The following is a 19,267-nucleotide window of genomic DNA, read 5'->3' on the forward strand; positions in this document are numbered from 1 at the left end:
GAGCTCCGCCCCCACATGTACTGGTCACATGACTGTGACATCATCACAGGTCCTACACCTCCAGCAACCAGCAGGTACAGAGCAGGTCCTGGTCGGGCAGTAAGGAGATTACATGAGGAGGAGGTTTGTTACAGTGTGTCACCCCAGTAGTAAGGAGATTACATGAGGAGGAGGTTTGTTACAGTGTGTCACACCAGTAGTAAGGAGATTACATGAGGAGGAGGTTTGTTACAGTGTGTCACCCCAGTAGTAAGGAGATTACATGAGGAGGAGGTTTGTTACAGTGTGTCACCCCAGTAGTAAGGAGATTACATGAGGAGGAGGTTTGTTACAGTGTGTCACTCCAGTATTAAGGAGATTACATGAGGAGGAGGTTTGTTACAGTGTGTCACCCCAGTATTAAGGAGATTACATGAGGAGGAGGTTTGTTACAGTGTTTCACCCCAGTAGTAAGGAGATTATATGAGGAGGAGGTTTGTTACAGTGTGTCACCCCAGTAGTAAGGAGATTACATGAGGAGGAGGTTTGTTACAGTGTGTCACCCCTGTAGTAAGGAGATTACATGAGGAGGAGGTTTGTTACAGTGTGTCACCCCAGTAGTAAGGAGATTACATGAGGAGGAGGTTTGTTACAGTGTGTCACCCCAGTAGTAAGGTAATTACATGAGGAGGAGGTTTGTTACAGTGTATCACCCCAGTAGTAAGGAGATTACATGAGGAGGAGGTTTGTTACAGTGTGTCACCCCAGTAGTAAAGAGATTACATGAGGAGGAGGTTTGTTACAGTGTGTCACCCCAGTAGTAAAGAGATTACATGAGGAGGAGGTTGTTACAGTGTGTCACCCCAGTAGTAAGAAGATTGCATGAGGAGGAGGTTTGTTACAGTGTGTCACCCCAGTAGTAAGGAGATTACATGAGGAGGAGGTTTGTTACAGTGTGTCACCCCAGTAGTAAGGAGATTACATGTGGAGGAGGTTTGTTACAGTGTGTCACCCCAGTAGTAGAGAGATTACATGAGGAGGAGGTTTGTTACAGTGTGTCACCCCTGTAGTTAGGAGTTTACATGAGGAGGAGGTTTGTTACAGTGTGTCACTCCAGTAGTAAGGAGATTACATGAGGAGGAGGTTTCTTACAGTGTGTAACCCCAGTAGTAAGGAGATTACATGAGGAGGAGGTTTGTTATAGTGTGTCACCCCAGTAGTAAGGGGATTACATGAGGAGGAGGTTTGTTATAGTGTGTCACCCCAGTAGTAAGGAGATTACATGAGGGGGAGGTTTGTTACAGTGTGTCACCCCAGTAGTAAGGAGATTTAATGAGGAGGGGGTTTGTTACAGTGTGTCACCCCAGTAGTAAGGAGATTACATGGGGAGGAGGTTTGTTATAGTGTGTCACCCCAGTAGTAAGGAGATTACATGGGGAGGAGGTTTGTTACAGTGTGTCACCCCAGTAGTAAGGAGCTTACATGAGGAGCAGGTTTGTTACAGTGTGTCACCCCAGTAGTAAGGAGGTTACATGGGGAGGAGGTTTGTTACAGTGTGTCACCCCAGTAGTAAGGAGATTACATGGGGAGGAGGTTTGTTACAGTGTGTCACCCCAGTAGTAAGGAGATTACATGAGGAGGAGGTTTGTTACATTGTGTCGCTGGTTCTGTGATTCAGGCTCCTCCTCTTCCCCTCCAGCTGACCCAGTTGTCTCCTCTTCTCCTGAATGACCCCCAAGGATGGACAAGGACAGGAATGAGATGACTAAGAGAATATTACACTTCACCTTGGAGATCCTCCACCTGCTGACCGGAGAGGTGAGGTGACCCATCTACATTTCCACCATTGTTGTCCCCATCTACATTTCCACCATTGTTGTCCCCATCTACATTTCCACCATTGTTGTCCCCATCTACATTTCCACCATTGTTGTCCCCACATCTACATTTCCACCATTGTTGTCCCCCATTTACATTTCCACCATTGTTGTCCCCCATCTACATTTCCACCATTGTTGTCTCATCTACATTTCCACCATTGTTGTCCCCATCTACATTTCCACCATTGTTGTCCCCCATCTACATTTCCACCATTGTTGTCTCCATCTACATTTCCACCATTGTTGTCTCCATCTACATTTCCACCATTGTTGTCCCCCATCTACATTTCCACCATTGTTGTCCCCCATCTACATTTCCACCATTGTTGTCCCCATCTACATTTCCACCATTGTTGTCCCCCCATCTACATTTCCACCATTGTTGGCCCCATCTACATTACCACCATTGTTGTCCACCATCTACATTTCCACCATTGTTGTCCCCATTTACATTTCCACCATTGTTGTCCCCATCTACATTTCCACCATTGTTGTCCCCATCTACATTTCCACCATTGTTGTCCCCCATCTACATTTCCACCATTGTTGTCCCCCATTTACATTTCCACCATTGTTGTCCCCATCTACATTTCCACCATTGTTGTCCCCCATTTACATTTCCACCATTGTTGTCCCCATCTACATTTCCACCATTGTTGTCCCCATCTACATTTCCACCATTGTTGTCCCCATCTACATTTCCACCATTGTTGTCCCCATCTTTGGAGCCGCTCTATGTTCTGGATGTCTCTTTGTGGATGAGGTCTCCAGAACTGACCCCAGTATTCCAGATGTGCTCACTAGAGCTCTATACAGGGGGCACAATCTCCTCTTTGTAGTGGGGGAGGAATACTGGGGTCATTCCCCTCATTGTCTCTCTCCATACACAGGATTACACCATAGTGAAGAAGACATGGGACAAGGAGCCTCCACTTCTGTCACTGATACATGAGCAGAAAATCCTAGAACTGACCAACAGGATCACTGAGCTGCTGATTAGAGAGGTGACACTGCTGGGACATTATACAGTAATGGAGGGGTCTGGTGATGATTAGAGAGGTGACACTGCTGGGACATTATACAGTAATGGAGGGGTCTGGTGAGGACTGGAGAGGTGACACTGCTGGGACATTATACAGTAATGGAGGGGTCTGGTGATGATTAGAGAGGTGACACTGCTGGGATATTATACAGTAATGGAGAGGTCTGGTTATGACTGGAGAGGTGACACTGCTGGGACATTATACAGTAATGGAGGGGTCTGGTGATGACTGGAGAGGTGACACTGCTGGGACATTATACAGTAATGGAGGGGTCTGGTGATTAGAGAGGTGACACTGCGGGGACATTATACAGTAATGGAGGGGTCTGGTGATGACTGGAGAGGTGACACTGCTGGGACATTATACAGTAATGGAGGGGTCTGGTGATGACTGGAGAGGTGACACTGCTGGGACATTATACAGTAATGGAGGGGTCTGGTGATTAGAGAGGTGACACTGCGGGGACATTATACAGTAATGGAGGGGTCTGGTGATGATTAGTGAGGTGACACTGCTGGGACATTTTACAGTAATGGAGGGGTCTGGTGATGATTAGAGAGGTGACACTGCTGGGACATTATACAGTAATGGAGGGGGTCTGGTGATGACTGGAGAGGTGACACTGCTGGGACATTATACAGTAATGGAGGAGTCTGGTGATGACTGGAGAGGTGACACTGCTGGGACATTATACAGTAATGAAGGGGTCTGGTGATGACTGGAGAGGTGACACTGCTGGGACATTATACAGTAATGGAGGGGTCTGGTGATGGCTGGAGAGGTGACACTGCTGGGACATTATACAGTAATGGAGGGGTCTGGTGATGACTGGAGAGGTGACACTGCTGGGACATTATACAGTAATGGAGGGGTCTGGTGATGATTAGAGAGGTGACACTGCTGGGACATTATACAGTAATGGAGGGGTCTGGTGATGATTAGAGAGGTGACACTGCTGGGACATTATACAGTAATGGAGGGGTCTGGTGATGATTAGAGAGGTGACACTGCTGGGACATTATACAGTAATGGAGGGGTCTGGTGATTAGAGAGGTGACACTGCTGGGACATTATACAGTAATGGAGGGGTCTGGTGATGATTAGAGAGGTGACCCTGCTGGGACATTATACAGTAATGGAGGGGTCTGGTGATGATTAGAGAGGTGACCCTGCTGGGACATTATACAGTAATGGAGGGGTCTGGTGATGACGGTATCATTGTGTGTCAGGTTCCTATAAGGTGTCAGGATGTGGCGGTCTATTTCTCCATGGAGGAGTGGGAGTATGTAGAAGGACACAAGGATCTGTACCAGGACATAGTCATGATGGAGGATCACCGGCCCCTCACATCACAAGGTAAGAGGAGACATATAAAGTAAATTCTCCCAATAGTGGACAGGTCTTATTTCCCCGGCAGTGTCCCATAAGACTTAATGTATTTGCACCCTCCGAATAGGGGACATTCCCAATAGCGGACGCGGACACACCCGAAAGGAGACAAAACACTCCCAATAGGGGACAACCAGGCTTGTGTGCCGGCCCTACCATGTGCACAGGGCCGTCGTCAGGGAGTGGTGCCAATAGCCCAGTAAGGGGTCCAGGCCCCCACTGCACCCCCTGAAGAAGCTTCAGCACAGAAGTAGAAGACCAATGTTCAAACAGTGATCTCCTCCTGTACATCCGCCGGCCACATCATTCACCCCACCCCTTCCCTAATACCCCCTGTGCCAAATCTTCCCTCCCATTTATTACCCCCTGTGCCACATCATTTCCTCTTGATCCCCTTTTATTGCCCTCTGTGCAAATTCATCACCCCCTCTTTATCACCCCTGTGCCATTTTACTCCCCCTTTTTCTATCTGTGACACTTCATTAAGGGGGGGGGGGGGGTTACACAGAGAGTAATAAAGGGGGAATGAAATGGCACGGGGAGGGGGGATGAAGGGGAAATCATATGGCACGGAGGGTAAGGGGGGGGGTAATGTGGCACAATGCACAGGGTATAAAGGGTGGATGGAATGATAAGGGGGCGTGATAAGGGAAGATTAAATGGCACTGAAAGATTGTCCGATAATATTGCTTTTCATCATGTTTTATAGGTATTTATACTCTGGGGTGAGTACAGGACAGTTTTCTGTCATTTAGGAAGGATTTTTAGCCTTTTTCCCAATAAGGGACATCTCTCAGTCAGGGACATCTCTCAGTAAGGGACATCTCTCAGTAAGGGACATCTCTCAGTAAGGGACATCTCTCAATAGGGGACATCTCTCAATAGCTGAGACATTTTTTTAATTCCCTGTGAGTAGTGATGTCCCGATACCGATACTAGTATCGGTATCAGGGCCGATACTCGGCATTTGCATGGTATCGGGGACTCGTTTAATGTCCCCAATACCTGCTGCTGTGCGGCCCGGCTGCACTATCCCGTTCTCCCGATCGCATCATGTTGTCCTATGGAGGAGCATGTGACACGTCGCTCCTCCTCCCCTGCGCCCAGCGTAACGCTACGGAGGAAGCAGAGTGACGTGTGTGTCACATGCTACTCCATGCCACTGCCATGATGCGATCGTGAGAACGGAACAGCGGAGCAGCAACACCCGAGGAGAGCCGCAGGTGAGCACTGTCTATAAGAGAAGGGGGGGACTGTTGTCTACAAGGGGGTAGAGGGAGCACTGTCTACAAAGTGGGGGGGGGGCTGCTGTCTACAAGGGGGGGGCTGCTGTCTACAAGGGGGGGCGCTATCGAAAAGGGGGTTCCCTGTCTACAAGGAGAGGGGCCTGCTGTCTACAAAGAGGGGGGGGGCGCTATCTACAAGGGGGGGGGCTGCTGTCTACAAGGAGGGGGCGCTATCGAAAAGGGGGTTCCCTGTCTACAAGGAGAGGGGCCTGCTGTCTACAAAGAGGGGGGGGCACTATCTACAAGGGGGGGGGGCGCTATCTACAAGGGGGGGCCTGCTGTCTACAAAGTGGGGGGGCTGCTGTCTACAATGGGGGGGGGCGCTATCTACAAGTGGGGGGGCTGCTGTCTACAAGGGTGGGCACTATCGAAAAGGGGGTTCCCTGTCTACAAGGAGAGGGGCCTGCTGTCTACAAAGAGGGGGGGGGGGGCTGCTGTCTACAAGGGGGGGGGCGCTATCTACAAGGGGGGGCCTGCTGTCTACAAAGTGGGGGGGGCTGCTGTCTACAAGGGGGGCGCTATCGACAAGGAGGGGGGGGGGTCCCTGTCTACAAGGAGGGGGCCCACTGTCTGTAAGGGGGACAAGATGGAGCACTGCCTACAAGGGGGGGGCTGTTGTCTACAAGGGGGACACGGGGGGCGCTGTCTACAGGGGGGCTGCTACTAATGTCTGCAACTATCTATACTACCTAAAAGGAAAACTGTCAGATATTTTCTCCCGCACTATCCTCATGTACTGGTGGATAGTGCGGGAGACGCCGATTAAAACGAGCTCTACCTTGCCCGGATCTGCCATTCGCCTGCAAATGTAGTTTTATTCTATGTGTAAATCTCGTTGTAACTGGCAGGGGTGGGGCTTCTGCAGCTTAACTGGCACTGATGTCAGCGCCGCTTATGAATATTCATCCCCCCTCCCTCCAGTTAGGAGCGGTGAAGAGAGGGAGAACTGGAGGGAGGGGGGAAGAATATTCATAAGCGGCGCTGACATCAGTGCCAGTTAAGCTGCAGAAGCCCCGCCCCTGCCAGTTACAGCGATATTTACACATAGAATTAAACTACATTTGCAGGCGAATGGCAGATCCGGGCAAGGTAGGGCTCGTTTTAATCGGCAGTTATCCTTTAAAGGTAATCTTACAGCAGAGTCACCTGCACTAACTTGAATTTATATACCGATAGTGCAGGTGACCCGGTTTTTACCGCTGCTCACCATGTGGTCATCAGCGCAATCGCTCCGGAGACATCGGTTGGAGGTAATTTGTATCGGTGATATTACAACATGGCTTTATTCACTTCAATAGAACCGAACTGCAATAGCAAAGACCACTTAGGGATATCCTGTGGGAATAAACTAGTTGTCACTCTTTACGAATTTAAAGGGGTACTCCGGCCCCAAGACATCTTATGCCCTATCCTTTGGATAGAGGATAAGATGTCTGATCGCGGGGGTCCCGCCGTTGGGGATCCCCGCAATCTAGCATGCAGCACCCACCTGTAAGTACTGCTGGAAGCGCTGGAGGCTCTGAGTCTTATGCCTCCCAACCACGGGGCCGGAGCATCGTGATGTAACGACTCTGCCCCCGTGTGACGTCACACCCCGCCCCCTCAATGCAAGTCTATGGGAGGGGGCGTGACGGCCGTCACGCCCCCTCCCATAGACTTGCATTGAGGGGGCGGGGTGTGATGTCACACAGGGGCAGTCGTGACATCTTGATACTCCGTCCCCGTGGTCGGGCGGCATAAGACTCAGAGCCTCCAGCGCTTCCGGCAGTACTTACAGGTGGGTGCTGCATGCTAGATTGCGGGGGACCCCCACGATCAGACATCTTATCCCTATCCTTTTGATAGGGGATAAGATGTCTTGGGGCCAGAGTACCCCTTTAATAAAATCTACTGATCTCTATAAAAGGAGTCCCCGTGGCTGTCCTCTGACCCGGAGTATATGCCACTCTCAATTCGGCTGTATCGGCATCATATTCTGCCCTACACTTCTTCTTTTTCTTTTTGGCTTGATATGCTTTTACTTCTGGAGTCCACCTCGCATTATCCCAGAATAATGAGGGACATTTATCAATCTTTGCTTATGTATTCTTTTTTTTAGTAGTTTTTTCCTTCCTTTTGTTTTGCTTATGTGACGTATTTATCAACTGGTTTCAGCCTGTTGATAATTTTGTTTCACGTAAGCAATTTTTCCTTTTTTCCTTTGGTAGTAGCTTTTTCTGCTCCATGTTTGAGCTGTAGTAAATTTAGTCAATTTTTTACGCTGTTGCGACTTTTTTTTGCGCAGTTGCGACTGTCGCAGTTAATAAATACCTGACTACCCGTAGTCCATTTTAAAATTATTACTACATAGTTAATTTTTGGAAAACTTGCTTTTCTCGCTTTCCAGTCAAAATGTCGCACGAAAAATTGCGTAGTCGCAGTTGCGACAATTTTGCCACAATTATAGTAAAGAAAACCTGACTAAACCCGTTGATAAATGTCCATAAATAATCTTGACATTAACCAATCAAGCCTCGAAGTCCACATTGGAGACGAGAGAACGTCAACAACGTATCAGTTTTGAATGGACTCCCGTCGTACCTACTGGAGCATTGTCAGATATGACCATATGGACTATGGCCACCTCCTCTACCCTCGGCAGAAGCTCCTGTGAACTAGTTTTGTGACCATGCATGCGCCCAATGGCATTAAATTACCTCTAAATGTCTGATAGGTGGCTGGAAGCGGTAAAGTCATACAGAGCATGCTCCCCTGTGGAACACATGGAGACACCATCTTTAGAACACATCCTGTGTGATGTGAAACGCCCCGTTGTTACTGCAGGAGCGTCCCCGAAACAGGACAAGGAGGCCTTTATGTCTGGTAGCTACTACTGTAGCCATACCTTTTATAAGGCACGTCTGCCGCAAGCAGTCTCCTGCTTGAGCTTCCATAGCCTCTTGATCACAACGTGACTGCTTTCCTATGTACCATGGGCCTGCATCGAGGTCTGCTACCATTTTACGTGTCGCCATGTTCTGGGAAGAGTGGGCTGCAGGAGGGTCGGAACTGGAATCTCTGCTTTATGCGGTGTTGGTGGAACTGAATAATTCAAGCGGGGAGGTAGAAAGAAGCAGAGTTTGGCACAGAGCTGCTCTCCTAACCTCTGCTCATACAATCGGAAGTCCTCTCAGGCTATTGTTTTGTTTGTTGTTGCTATTTGGCCTCTCGTTGGGTTTTGCATGTATTGTGGTTGTTTGACTCTTCTGGCCAGATCCTATTTCTCTTCCTATGTCAGTTCTCACTGTATAGTCTTATGGCATTTCTGCTTGAATTTATTTTTTTCTTCATATTTGTAGTTCACAAAACTTTCTCTAAATATTACAATTATTCAAAAAAGAATCTTCCCTTAGGTGATGCCGCTGCAGGACATAAAGGAAAGTATAGCATCAGAAAAGATTAATATCCAGATTCTATTAGTTCAAGTATGTTAACAATTATACAAGAACCAAAATTTTATGAACATATAAAAGCTCATCATCAACTCGTAGGATATCTGAACTGCCCGGACAAAATATATATCCCAAGGTTACGAGCCACCGAACCTTTATTTCATTCTTGACCTCATACCCTTCAAATTGTGTCACTGAGGACCAGAGATGAGTGAAACTATTGTCCAAATCACTGAAAGTAAAGCATTGGTGGGCAATTCGTTCTGTCTAGAAAAAAAAAAAATAGATAATTTTTCCAAGTACTTTTCAAAGTGCTCCAATTCTGTTTTGTAGTTTTGATAATCTCGGCTAAAGACACTTTTTCGATGGAAAGAATGAATGAGTGATCCAAATTGATGAATTGTTAATAATCTAGAAATCTATCCAGCAGGTGATGTATTCATTCCCTGTGTGTTCCCTACAGATGGAGTCATTGATAGAAATCCACCCGAGAGGTGTCCCCGCCCTCTGTATTCCCAGGACTGTCCAGAGGGAAATGTCCCAGAGAACCATCAGGTAGATGACACCAAAGTCTTCGTTAAATTTGACCATAGAGTTATTGGTCTCAATATCACTTTTTTTTCTTCTTTAGGGTAAAAATGTGATGGAAATTGAGGTTAAAATTGAAGCAGAAGAGGAGACGGATTTCTGGGCCAATCAGCAGTGTAAGGAGGGGGAGACTTTTATTGGTGGAGGGTCTCCTAGATACTACTACACCCATCATCTGATCATCACATGGAATAATCTATTCATCACTGTGTGTTCCCTACAGATGGAGTCATTGATAGAAATCCACCCGAGAGGTGTCCCTGTCCTCTGTATTCCCAGGACTGTCCAGAGGGAAATGTCCCAGAGAACCATCAGGTAGGTGACACCAAAGTCTTCGTTAAATTTGACCATAGAGTGATTGGTCTCAATATCACTTTTTTTCTTCTTAAGGGTGAAAATGTGATGGAAATTGAGGTTAAAATTAAAGCAGAAGATGAGACTGATTTCGGGGCCCATCAGCAGTGTAAGGAGGGGGGAGACTTTTATTGGTGGAGGGTCTCCTAGATACTACTACACCCATCATCTGATCATCACATGGAATAATCTATTCATCACTGTGTGTTCCCTACAGATGGAGTCATTGATAGAAATCCACCCGAGAGGTGTCCCCGCCCTCTGTATTCCCAGGACTGTCCAGAGGGAAATGTCCCAGAGAACCATCAGGTAGATGAGGCTGATCCTATATCTCTATAGGGGGGTCCTGTAGTCATAGATGTGGGGGTAGATTTTGGGGGTCTCTGTTGCTCCTCCTGTCTGCTGTATTGTAGTGAATTGTTCTATATGTCACATCAGGGGGGAGATCTGACTAATTATAAAGTGGAGGATGAAGAAGAGAGGATGAGGGGCCATCACCCGTGTATGAGGGAAGCGAAGGAGGAAATTCCAGGAGGTGTTACCCCAGGTATGTAATAATTCCAGGAGGTGTTACCCCAGGTATGTAATAATTCCAGGAGGTGTGTCCCAGGTATGTAATAATTCCAGGAGGTGTTACCCCAGGTATGTAATAATTCCAGGAGGTGTTACCCCAGGTATGTAATAATTCCAGGAGGTGTTACCCCAGGTATATAATGGATTTACAGATGACATGTTAAATACTTATTTCACCCTTTGTATAACCAGCTGGTTGGTGATGTGACCATTGATCATGATCAGTATCACGTCCATCATCGTCATCACTATTTTATGTCTTGCCCTCCTCCCCTAGGTCCACTTAAAGGGGCACTCTAGCATTTAACAACCTATTCCTTATACACAGGATAGAGGATAAGTGTTTGATCGCGGGCACCATTGAATCTCTGAGCTAAATAAATCCCAGTGTCAGCGTGCTCTCCATGCCTTCTCTATGGAAATGATTGAGAGACTAGGATAAGTTGTTTAAAGGAGTACTCCGCCCCTAGACATCCCCTAAAGATAGGAGATAAGAGGTATAAGCAGTAGAGAGAGAGAAGTGCTCATGGATGTATAGGGAGAGGTATAAGCAGTAGAAAGAGAGAAGTGCTCATGGGTGTATAGGGAGAGGTATAAGCAGTAGAGAAGTGCTCATGGATGTATAGGGAGAGGTATAAGCAGTAGAAAGAGAGAAGTGCTCATGGTGTATAGGGAGAGGTAAAAGCAATAGAAAGAAGTGCTCATGGATGTATAGGGAGAGGTATAAGCAGTAGAGGAAGGTGCTCATGGATGTATAGGGAGTAGAGGGAGGTGCTCATGGATGTATAGGGAGAGGTATAAGCAGTAGAAAGAGAGAAGTGCTCATGAATGTATAGGGAGAGGTATAAGCAGTAAAGGGAAGTGCTCATGCCGCTGTACAGAACACTGGTGAGGCATCACATGGAGTATTGTGCGCAGTACTGGAGGCCGTATCTCCAGAAGGATATAGATACTCTAGAGAGAGTTCAGAGAAGATACTAAACTAGTACATGAATTGCAGGATAAAACTTACCAGGAAAGGTTAAAGGACCTGAACATGTATAGAAGAAAGAAGAGACTGAGGGAGATGATAGAGACTTTATATACAGAAAGGGAATCAACACGGGAAAGGAGGAGAAGATATATAAGAGAAGAAAAACTACCACAAGAGGACATAGTGTTATATAGAGGACATAGTGTTATATAGAGGACATAGTGTTATATAGAGGACATAGTGTTATATAGAGGACATAGTTAGAAATTAGAGGACATAGTTAGAAATTAGAGGACATAGTGTTATATAGAGGACAGAGTGTTATATAAATTAGAGGGAAAAGGTTTCTGCAGTAATATCAGGAAGTATTACTTTACTGAGAGAGTAGTGGATGCAGGGAATAGCCTTCCTGCAGAAGTGGTCGCTGCAAATACAGTGAAGGAGTTTAAACATGCATGGGATAAGCATAAGGCTATCCTTCATATAAGATAGGGATAGGTATAAGGCTATCCTTCATATAAGATCGAGATAGGTATAAGGTTATGCTTCATATAAGATAGAGATAGGTATAAGGCTATCCTTCATATAAGATCGAGATAGGTATAAGGTTATGCTTCATATAAGATAGAGATAGGTATAAGGCTATCCTTCATATAACATAGGGATAGGTATAAGGCTATCCTTCATATAAGATAGGGATAAGCATAAGGCTATCCTTCATATAAGATAGAGATAGGTATAAGACTATCCTTCATATAAGATAGGGATAAGCATAAGGCTATCCTTCATATAAGATAGAGATAGGTATAAGGTTATGCTTCATATAAGATAGAAATAGGTATAAGGCTATCCTTCATATAAGATAGAGATAGGTATAAGACTATCCTTCATATAAGATAGAGATAGGTATAAGGCCATCCTTCATATAAGATAGGGATAGGCATAAGGCTATCCTTCATATAAGATAGGGATAGGTATAAGACTATCCTTCATATAAGATAGAGATAGGCATAAGGCTATCCTTCATATAAGATAGAGATAGGCATAAGGCTATCCTTCATATAAGATAGAGATATGTATAAGGCTATCCTTCATATAAGATAGGGATAGGTATAAGGCTATCCTTCATATAAGATAGGGATAGGCATAAGGCTATCCTTCATATAAGATAGGGATAGGTATAAGGCTATCCTTCATATAAGATAAAGATAGGCATAAGGCTTTCCTTCATATAAGATAGGGATAGGTATAAGGTTATCCTTCATATAAGATAGAAATAGGCATAAGGCTATCCTTCATATAAGATAAAGATAGGCATAAGGCTTTCCTTCATATAAGATAGGGATAGGTATAAGGCTATCCTTCATATAAGATAGGGATAGCTATAAGGCTATCCTTCATATAAGATAGGGATAGGTATAAGACTATCCTTCATATAAGATAGAGATAAGCATAAGGCTATCCTTCATATAAGATAGGGATAAGCATAAGGCTATCCTTCATATAAGATAGAGATAAGAATAAGGCTATACTTCATATAAGATAGAGATAAGCATAAGGCTATCCTTCATATAAGAGATAGGGATAAGCATAAGGCTATCCTTCATATAAGATAGGGATAGGTATAAGGCTATCCTTCATATAAGATAGGGCCAGGGACTATTGAAAGGATTCAGATTATTGGGAAGACTAGATGGGCCAAATGGTTCTTATCTGCCGACACATTCTGTGTTTCTATGTAACCGTAACGTTTTGAGCCTCAGTCCGGCATCACCAGTCATCCTGCCAGGAACGAAGTCCGCTCTGTGATCCGGATGTCTGGGGTGCCACAGCTGAGATGGCGGGGGTCCCCAGCAGCGGGACCCCCGCTATCAGACATCTTATCCTTTGGATAGGGAATAAGACGTCTAGGGGTGGAGTACCCCATTAAGGGAAAAGTTTCTGCTCCTTATACTCCACCACATCCTCTGCATTGGTGCTAGTTGGTTCATCATACTAAGTGTCTGCTCTAAGATGAAGATTTAGTTGCCCCCTCAGAGTCATAGGATCTGACATGTGTCCCTGATCAGCGGCCACTTCCTGAGCAGCAGTCATTGTCAGTCATCTTGAGACTCTCCAGAAGACTGCTCCAAAGCTGAGAGTCCACCGGTGTGCTTGATGCCACGTGGTAAGGGTAGAAATGGGAACACAGAACCCTATCAAAGCCCTGACAGGTTTTATGTACACATGTCGGTCCACACAGTGCAGGGTCCTCATTTTTTCTGTTGTTGCTGACGACTGTGCCAATTTTTTAATCGGAGAAAGCCATATAGATATTTGTTGTTCGAAGCAGAACAATGGCTGCCCTATTTTGTGGCTTCTCTTTTCCAAGGTCATCGTGTGTAAGTTGCTTCCTGGTAATGGTGGCTCCCGTGCTCTCGGTGTGGGAGGAGAAAAGGACACTTGATCGGCGTTCACTGGATACTGGATACATTAGTTTAACAATAACCGAATGGCGGACACAAAATAATAAACAAAAGTGGCTTTATTTGCTGTTTAATGGACAGCGCGTTTCGAGTGGACCTTCTCCCCTCTTCCTCAGGTCCATACGGACCTGAGGAAGAGAGGAGCAGGTCCACTCGAAACACCACAGGGTGCGCCGGTTTGTCCCGTTTTTCTCCCTACACATTCCTAAGTTGCTTCCTGGCCACCTATTCTGTGTAATAGAGGTTTGGTGGCGGAACGGGGGAAGAGATGGAGACGTATTAGAATCTATAGATAACAATGTTGACGGTGATGATGACGACAGACATGTTCTAGTACTAGATGGGGCCTAACTAGTAGCATAACCAGAGGGATCAGGAATGGGACGTTTTCCTTAAACTGGTTCTATTTAGCCAAATGATCTGGTGATGCCGCTACATGTGCCGCCGGAGTGCTGACCTTCCTATATTGGTGTCAAACAGCCACAGCCTGTTCTCTGCTTGAAGAGCTTACACGATGTTAGTGTTTTGTTGTCCAGCAATGTGGAGTAAAGTTCCTACACGGGAGCTACCCGTACAGTACCCCATACCACAGACATATCGGCTGCCTACACAACCATCACCACTAGAACTGCTCCAGAACATGTCTCCGCCAGCATTATTGTTGTCGTTTGTTGCTGAACCAATCTTTGCCATTTTTTGATCCCTTGGCCGTATATCGGCTCAGCCCTGTTAAACACACGATCGTTATCATAGTCATCCTCCTTCTCCCCCCTCTACCTAGACTGGCCCTTGCCTGTTTTTTGGCCATACATCAGCTCTGCCCTGTATCACAACTATCCTTCTCAGAGGTCATCTTGTTCCCGTCATCCTGCTGCAGTTCCCAGGTCCTGCCCAACACACGATCTCCATCATAGTCCTCCCCCGGACTGGCCCCCAGCCCACCTTCATGAATCCCACCTCTACACATATACATTAAAGGGGTACTCCGGCCCTAATACATCATATCCCCTATCCAAAGGATAGGGGATAAGATGTCTGATCGCGGGGGTCCCGCCACTGAGGACCCCAGCAATCTGTCATTGTGCACCCACCATTGTGAGCTCTCCGAAGCGCTAGAGGCTCCGAGTGTGCAGCATGACGACCATGGGGCCGGAGTATCGTGACGTCACAACTCCGCCCACGTGGTTGTCATGCTGCACACTCGGAGCCTCCAGCGCTGCGGAGAACTCTCAAAGGTGGGGGCGCAATGACAGATTGCTGGGGTCCTCAGAGGCAGGACCCCGGGATAAGATGTATTGGGGCCGGAGTACCCCTTTAACACTCCAACATCCAGATGCCTAATACCACCACCACCAGAGCTATTGGTGCCACTATTACCACTAATCTATGGGTTAAAGGGGTACTCTGGGGAACTAAACCCATAGCCCATCCTTTCCCTCTCACCAACCTATTTGTCTAAATATCATTGATTAGCTATATACAGCAGTTTCCGTCTTTCAGCTGTCACTTACATGCAGGGAGTGAGAGAAAGACGTCCTATTCAGATCCACCTTGTCTTTGTGCAAACCCCTCAGTGAGACCTAGCCCCCATCCTCCTGGAAGACAAACACCATGTGATTTCTGTCTTCACACCTCCCCCTCCATCTCCCTGTATGAGGATCTTGCCAGCAGAGAAGTCTCCTCAGCACATAATGCTGCTCTTTTCCGGCTGTAGATCTTATCACTGACTGCTGCCATTCAGAGCATAGCATGATTTTTTGCTGGGGGGAAGGATAGTTTGAAAGAAAAGACATGTACAGTGTGTTTACAACAACACAGCATGCACACAGATAATAAGAGCAATTGGCTGGCAGCCATTACACAGAGCCACACTGACTGCTGGGGGTTGTAGTCTGGGCTGCAAGCAAGGAAAAAGAATATTTAGGAGACATCAAAGGTACACAGGAGCTGCCAGAACCACATGGATAACTACAGGGGACACAGAACGAGCATTGTGGTGGGTTTGGGGCATTTTTATTTTTCTTAACTTCCCCAGAGTCACGTTGTCAGAGATAACTGCCAATGCAGGCTGGATAACCAGACTGAGGATTGGACAGCAAAGAGGCAGATAAGCACCCTCCTGCCATCATGCAGACTGATCCGGACCCTGAGATAGTGCCACGAGGCCCTGATATGGCCGATGTTCAGCATTAGCGGTGAGTCCCGGGTGCTGATAGCAGCTGGGACTAACTGGGTATGAAGAGTGCCCAGCTGGTGAGCATGCTTCAGACCCCCGGAATGCAGCGAGGGTGTACATGTATGCTCTGTGTACTAAAGCTCTTAATAAATAAATGAAAAAATAAATAATAAAATCTCAAACTGCATAAAAAATTACATGTGCGTGTTTCTAGACTAATAATTTCTCTACTTTTTGGGAAAAAAAATAACACAATCCATTTTATCCCAACAGAAAATCCCAGTAAGAATTCTGAGGGAAACTTCATGTTATCCCTGAATGATAAAGGAGAAGATGAAGATATGATGGAGCGCTCCTCAGGAGAAGACCTCCTTACCCCTAATGTCCATCCAGATCTATCCTATAATAATCCACCTGATCATGGGGAACCTTCTCCTGACCAACCACACATTGTTACCACAAGGACAGATCAGGAAGGGGGGGAAAAGTTTCAATGTGATGAATGTGGAAAACAGTTTACAGCAAGCTCGAGTCTTCTTATACACAGAAGAACTCACTCAGGAAAAAAGTTACTGCCATGCCCAGAATGTGGGAAATGTTTTGCCAAGCTATCACATCTTGTTATACATGAAAGAAGTCACACAGGAGAGAAGCCGTATTCATGTTCAGAATGTGGGAAATGTTTTTCAAAGAAATCAAGTCTTGTTAGACACGAGAAAATTCACACAGACGAGAGGCCGTATCCATGTTCACACTGCGGGAAATGCTATATAAGTAAATCGTATCTTTTAAGGCACGAGCTGAGTCACATGAGAGTGAAGCCGAATACATGTTCAGGATGTGGGAAATGGTTTATGCAGAAATCAAATTTTGATAGACATAAGTGTGCTCACATGGGAGAGAAACCATTTTCATGTTCAGAATGTGGGAAATGTTTTACAGATAAATTAAACCTCGACATACATGAGAGAAGTCACAGCGGAGAAGACATTGTGATCTATGTGTGAATTTTTTGTCCCCATGGACGTTCCCATGATTGACCCCACTGCAGGAGAATCCAAAAGGGACAAAGTAGAGAAGTGAGGATACCCTGTGTAATTTTTTTTAAAGGGGTAGGGGATTAGATGTCTAGGGGTGGAGTACTCCTACCCCTTCTTCCCTTGTCAGCAAAAGAGCCATAACTTTTTTTTATTTACATACCGAGCCACGCGAAGGCTTGTTTTTTGTGGGACCAATTGTACTTTTTTAAAGACGCCTTTCATTTTACCATAAAATGTACAACGGAACAGGAAACAAAAATTGTGTGCTAAAAAAAATAATAATTTATGAATTATGCAACATTTATGGCATTTTAGTTTTCATGCCCGTCCTTGTGTGGTAAAACATATGTTTATTCTGCTGGTCAGCACAATTACAGCCATACCCAATCTATTTAAACTTTTATTTTTTTATTATTTTCTATTGTGAAAAAAAAAAAAGAAAAAAAAAAAAAATCTTCGCCTTATTCTGACCCCTATGACATTATGACTTTTCACTGTGCTTCTTTTTGCACAGATTTTATCGTTATTTCGCTTTTTTCTGCATTTTCTTTTCTAGGTCTAGGATATGATGTCTATAACCAAATCTCCCAAAAGGGGGATACCCAGGGTTAATATATAGTATTTTCAAATTCCCATCAGGGCTCTCGCCCCTCTGGGACTAAATCCCCCAAACAGGGGAAACCCAATAGATATACGGTATGTAACTTTTCTTTATTATTTGCTCTTGAAATGACTAAAGTGTGACAAAAATCTAAATATATAATGTGTTTTAAAAGCACAGCTTCTGGATCATTTATTTGCGGGGTGAACCCTCCTATCCATTCTTTGTTGGTAGGTCTTATAGTTCCCTACAGTAGATACTAATAGTTCTCAGTGATTTCCTCCATGGAATTTTTCTTATTCCAACATTATTATGTTGATCCAGATAATGCTGCTAATTAAAATGCACAACACTAACACCCCCCCCTGACGTTTCGCCGGCCGTAACCAGCTTTATCAAGCGCTGAGGTGTGTATGGTTATAAATCATCACTCGTGGCTTAAGTAGCCTCCGTTTGTAGGCGCGTATTTACCTGTGGACCACCAAATACCAATCCTATTCCTCCACGTCAATTCTGCAACTCCCTCTACTTCTTGAAAAGTCTCTAATTGGTTAATTCACCTTCAGGATGGCCAATAATATGCTTACCGTCTATTATCCTATCATTCCTCTGGATTCAGAAGTCCCGTTAACCCGAACTTCCTGTGGTGTGATCTCTCACGTGACCGGCGCCTCATGATCTGTGCGCACATATCTTCTGCGCTTCTCTATGATATGCGCAGGATCAGTCTGGGAATTCTCAATAGAAGTACTTGCTGCGCATGCACATTCCGTTATTGATAGTGAACATTATACTATTTCAATTGGCCTATATGTTATCCTCTGTATCTATTAGACTTTCCTGCTTTGTAATAAACATATACCGTATATACACGGTACTACTTTCTTTTCTTTAGTGGAGGATTTATAGAACTTTCTTTAGAGGAAATTTACAGTACCTGATATTATTGGTTATTTTATTATTTTACCTGTCTATATTCTCATTGTAATTTACCTCAACTAACTAGTAAGGAGACTAATTATGAGGGGGTTATTCTCCTATTCATGTGTATTTTCAATTATGGTATTACATTAACTTTATTATTCTCATTCTTTATTTTCCTTCACTTTTCCCAGTTGGATGTTAAATTGTATTATGATTTTATTTATTTATATATATATATATATAATATATACCGTATTTTTCGCGATATAGGACGCACCGGCGTATAAGACGCAAAGGTGCAAAATCTAAAAAAATAAAGATTTTGAACCCAATAGTGGTCTTCAACCTGCGGACCTCCAGATGTTGAAAAACTACAACTCCCAGCATGCCCGGACAGCCGTTGGCTGTCCGGGCATGCTGGGAGTTGTAGTTTTGCAACACCTGGAGGTCCGCAGTTTGAAGACCACTGCATAGGAGATAATACTCACGTGTCCCCGCCGCTCCGGACCCGTCACCGCTGCCCTGGATGTCGCTCCATCGCTGTCGCCGCGTCCCCGTCGCTCCA

The 19,267-nt window shown here is 45.3% G+C and overlaps 1 protein-coding gene across 3 annotated transcripts; it reads left to right on the plus strand.

The window, feature by feature from the left end:
• The first annotated feature begins 44 nt into the window (after nucleotides 1–44).
• LOC130284758 (oocyte zinc finger protein XlCOF8.4-like) lies at nucleotides 45–18,604 on the plus strand. 3 transcript variants are annotated; one of them, XM_056535511.1, is made up of 11 exons: nucleotides 45–123; nucleotides 1,679–1,797; nucleotides 2,750–2,863; nucleotides 4,132–4,258; nucleotides 9,472–9,563; nucleotides 9,640–9,712; nucleotides 9,820–9,911; nucleotides 9,987–10,059; nucleotides 10,168–10,259; nucleotides 10,389–10,497; nucleotides 16,411–18,604. In XM_056535511.1, the coding sequence occupies exons 2-11, from the start codon at nucleotides 1,720–1,722 to the stop codon at nucleotides 17,142–17,144; spliced, it is 1,584 nt and encodes a 527-aa protein (XP_056391486.1). In that variant the 5' UTR covers nucleotides 45–123; nucleotides 1,679–1,719; the 3' UTR covers nucleotides 17,145–18,604. The 3 variants fall into 3 exon arrangements, with proteins under 3 accessions (XP_056391486.1, XP_056391657.1, XP_056391571.1); XM_056535596.1 differs by lacking the exon at nucleotides 45–123 and having other exon boundaries at nucleotides 1,529–1,797; XM_056535682.1 differs by lacking the exons at nucleotides 9,820–9,911; nucleotides 9,987–10,059.
• The last annotated feature ends 663 nt before the right edge of the window (nucleotides 18,605–19,267 follow it).

This window comes from Hyla sarda, chromosome 1 (genome assembly GCF_029499605.1).
Source record: "Hyla sarda isolate aHylSar1 chromosome 1, aHylSar1.hap1, whole genome shotgun sequence".
In the NCBI taxonomy this organism is placed as follows: domain Eukaryota; kingdom Metazoa; phylum Chordata; class Amphibia; order Anura; family Hylidae; genus Hyla; species Hyla sarda.

Coding starts and splice junctions, on each gene's coding strand:
- LOC130284758 (XM_056535511.1), top strand. CDS start 1,720: ATGGACAAGGACAGGAATGAGATGACTAAGAGAATATTACACTTCACC. Junction 9,713..9,819: donor TTTCTGGGCCAATCAGCAGT/GTAAGGAGGGGG, acceptor TGTTCCCTACAG/ATGGAGTCATTGATAGAAAT. Junction 9,912..9,986: donor ATGTCCCAGAGAACCATCAG/GTAGGTGACACC, acceptor TTTCTTCTTAAG/GGTGAAAATGTGATGGAAAT.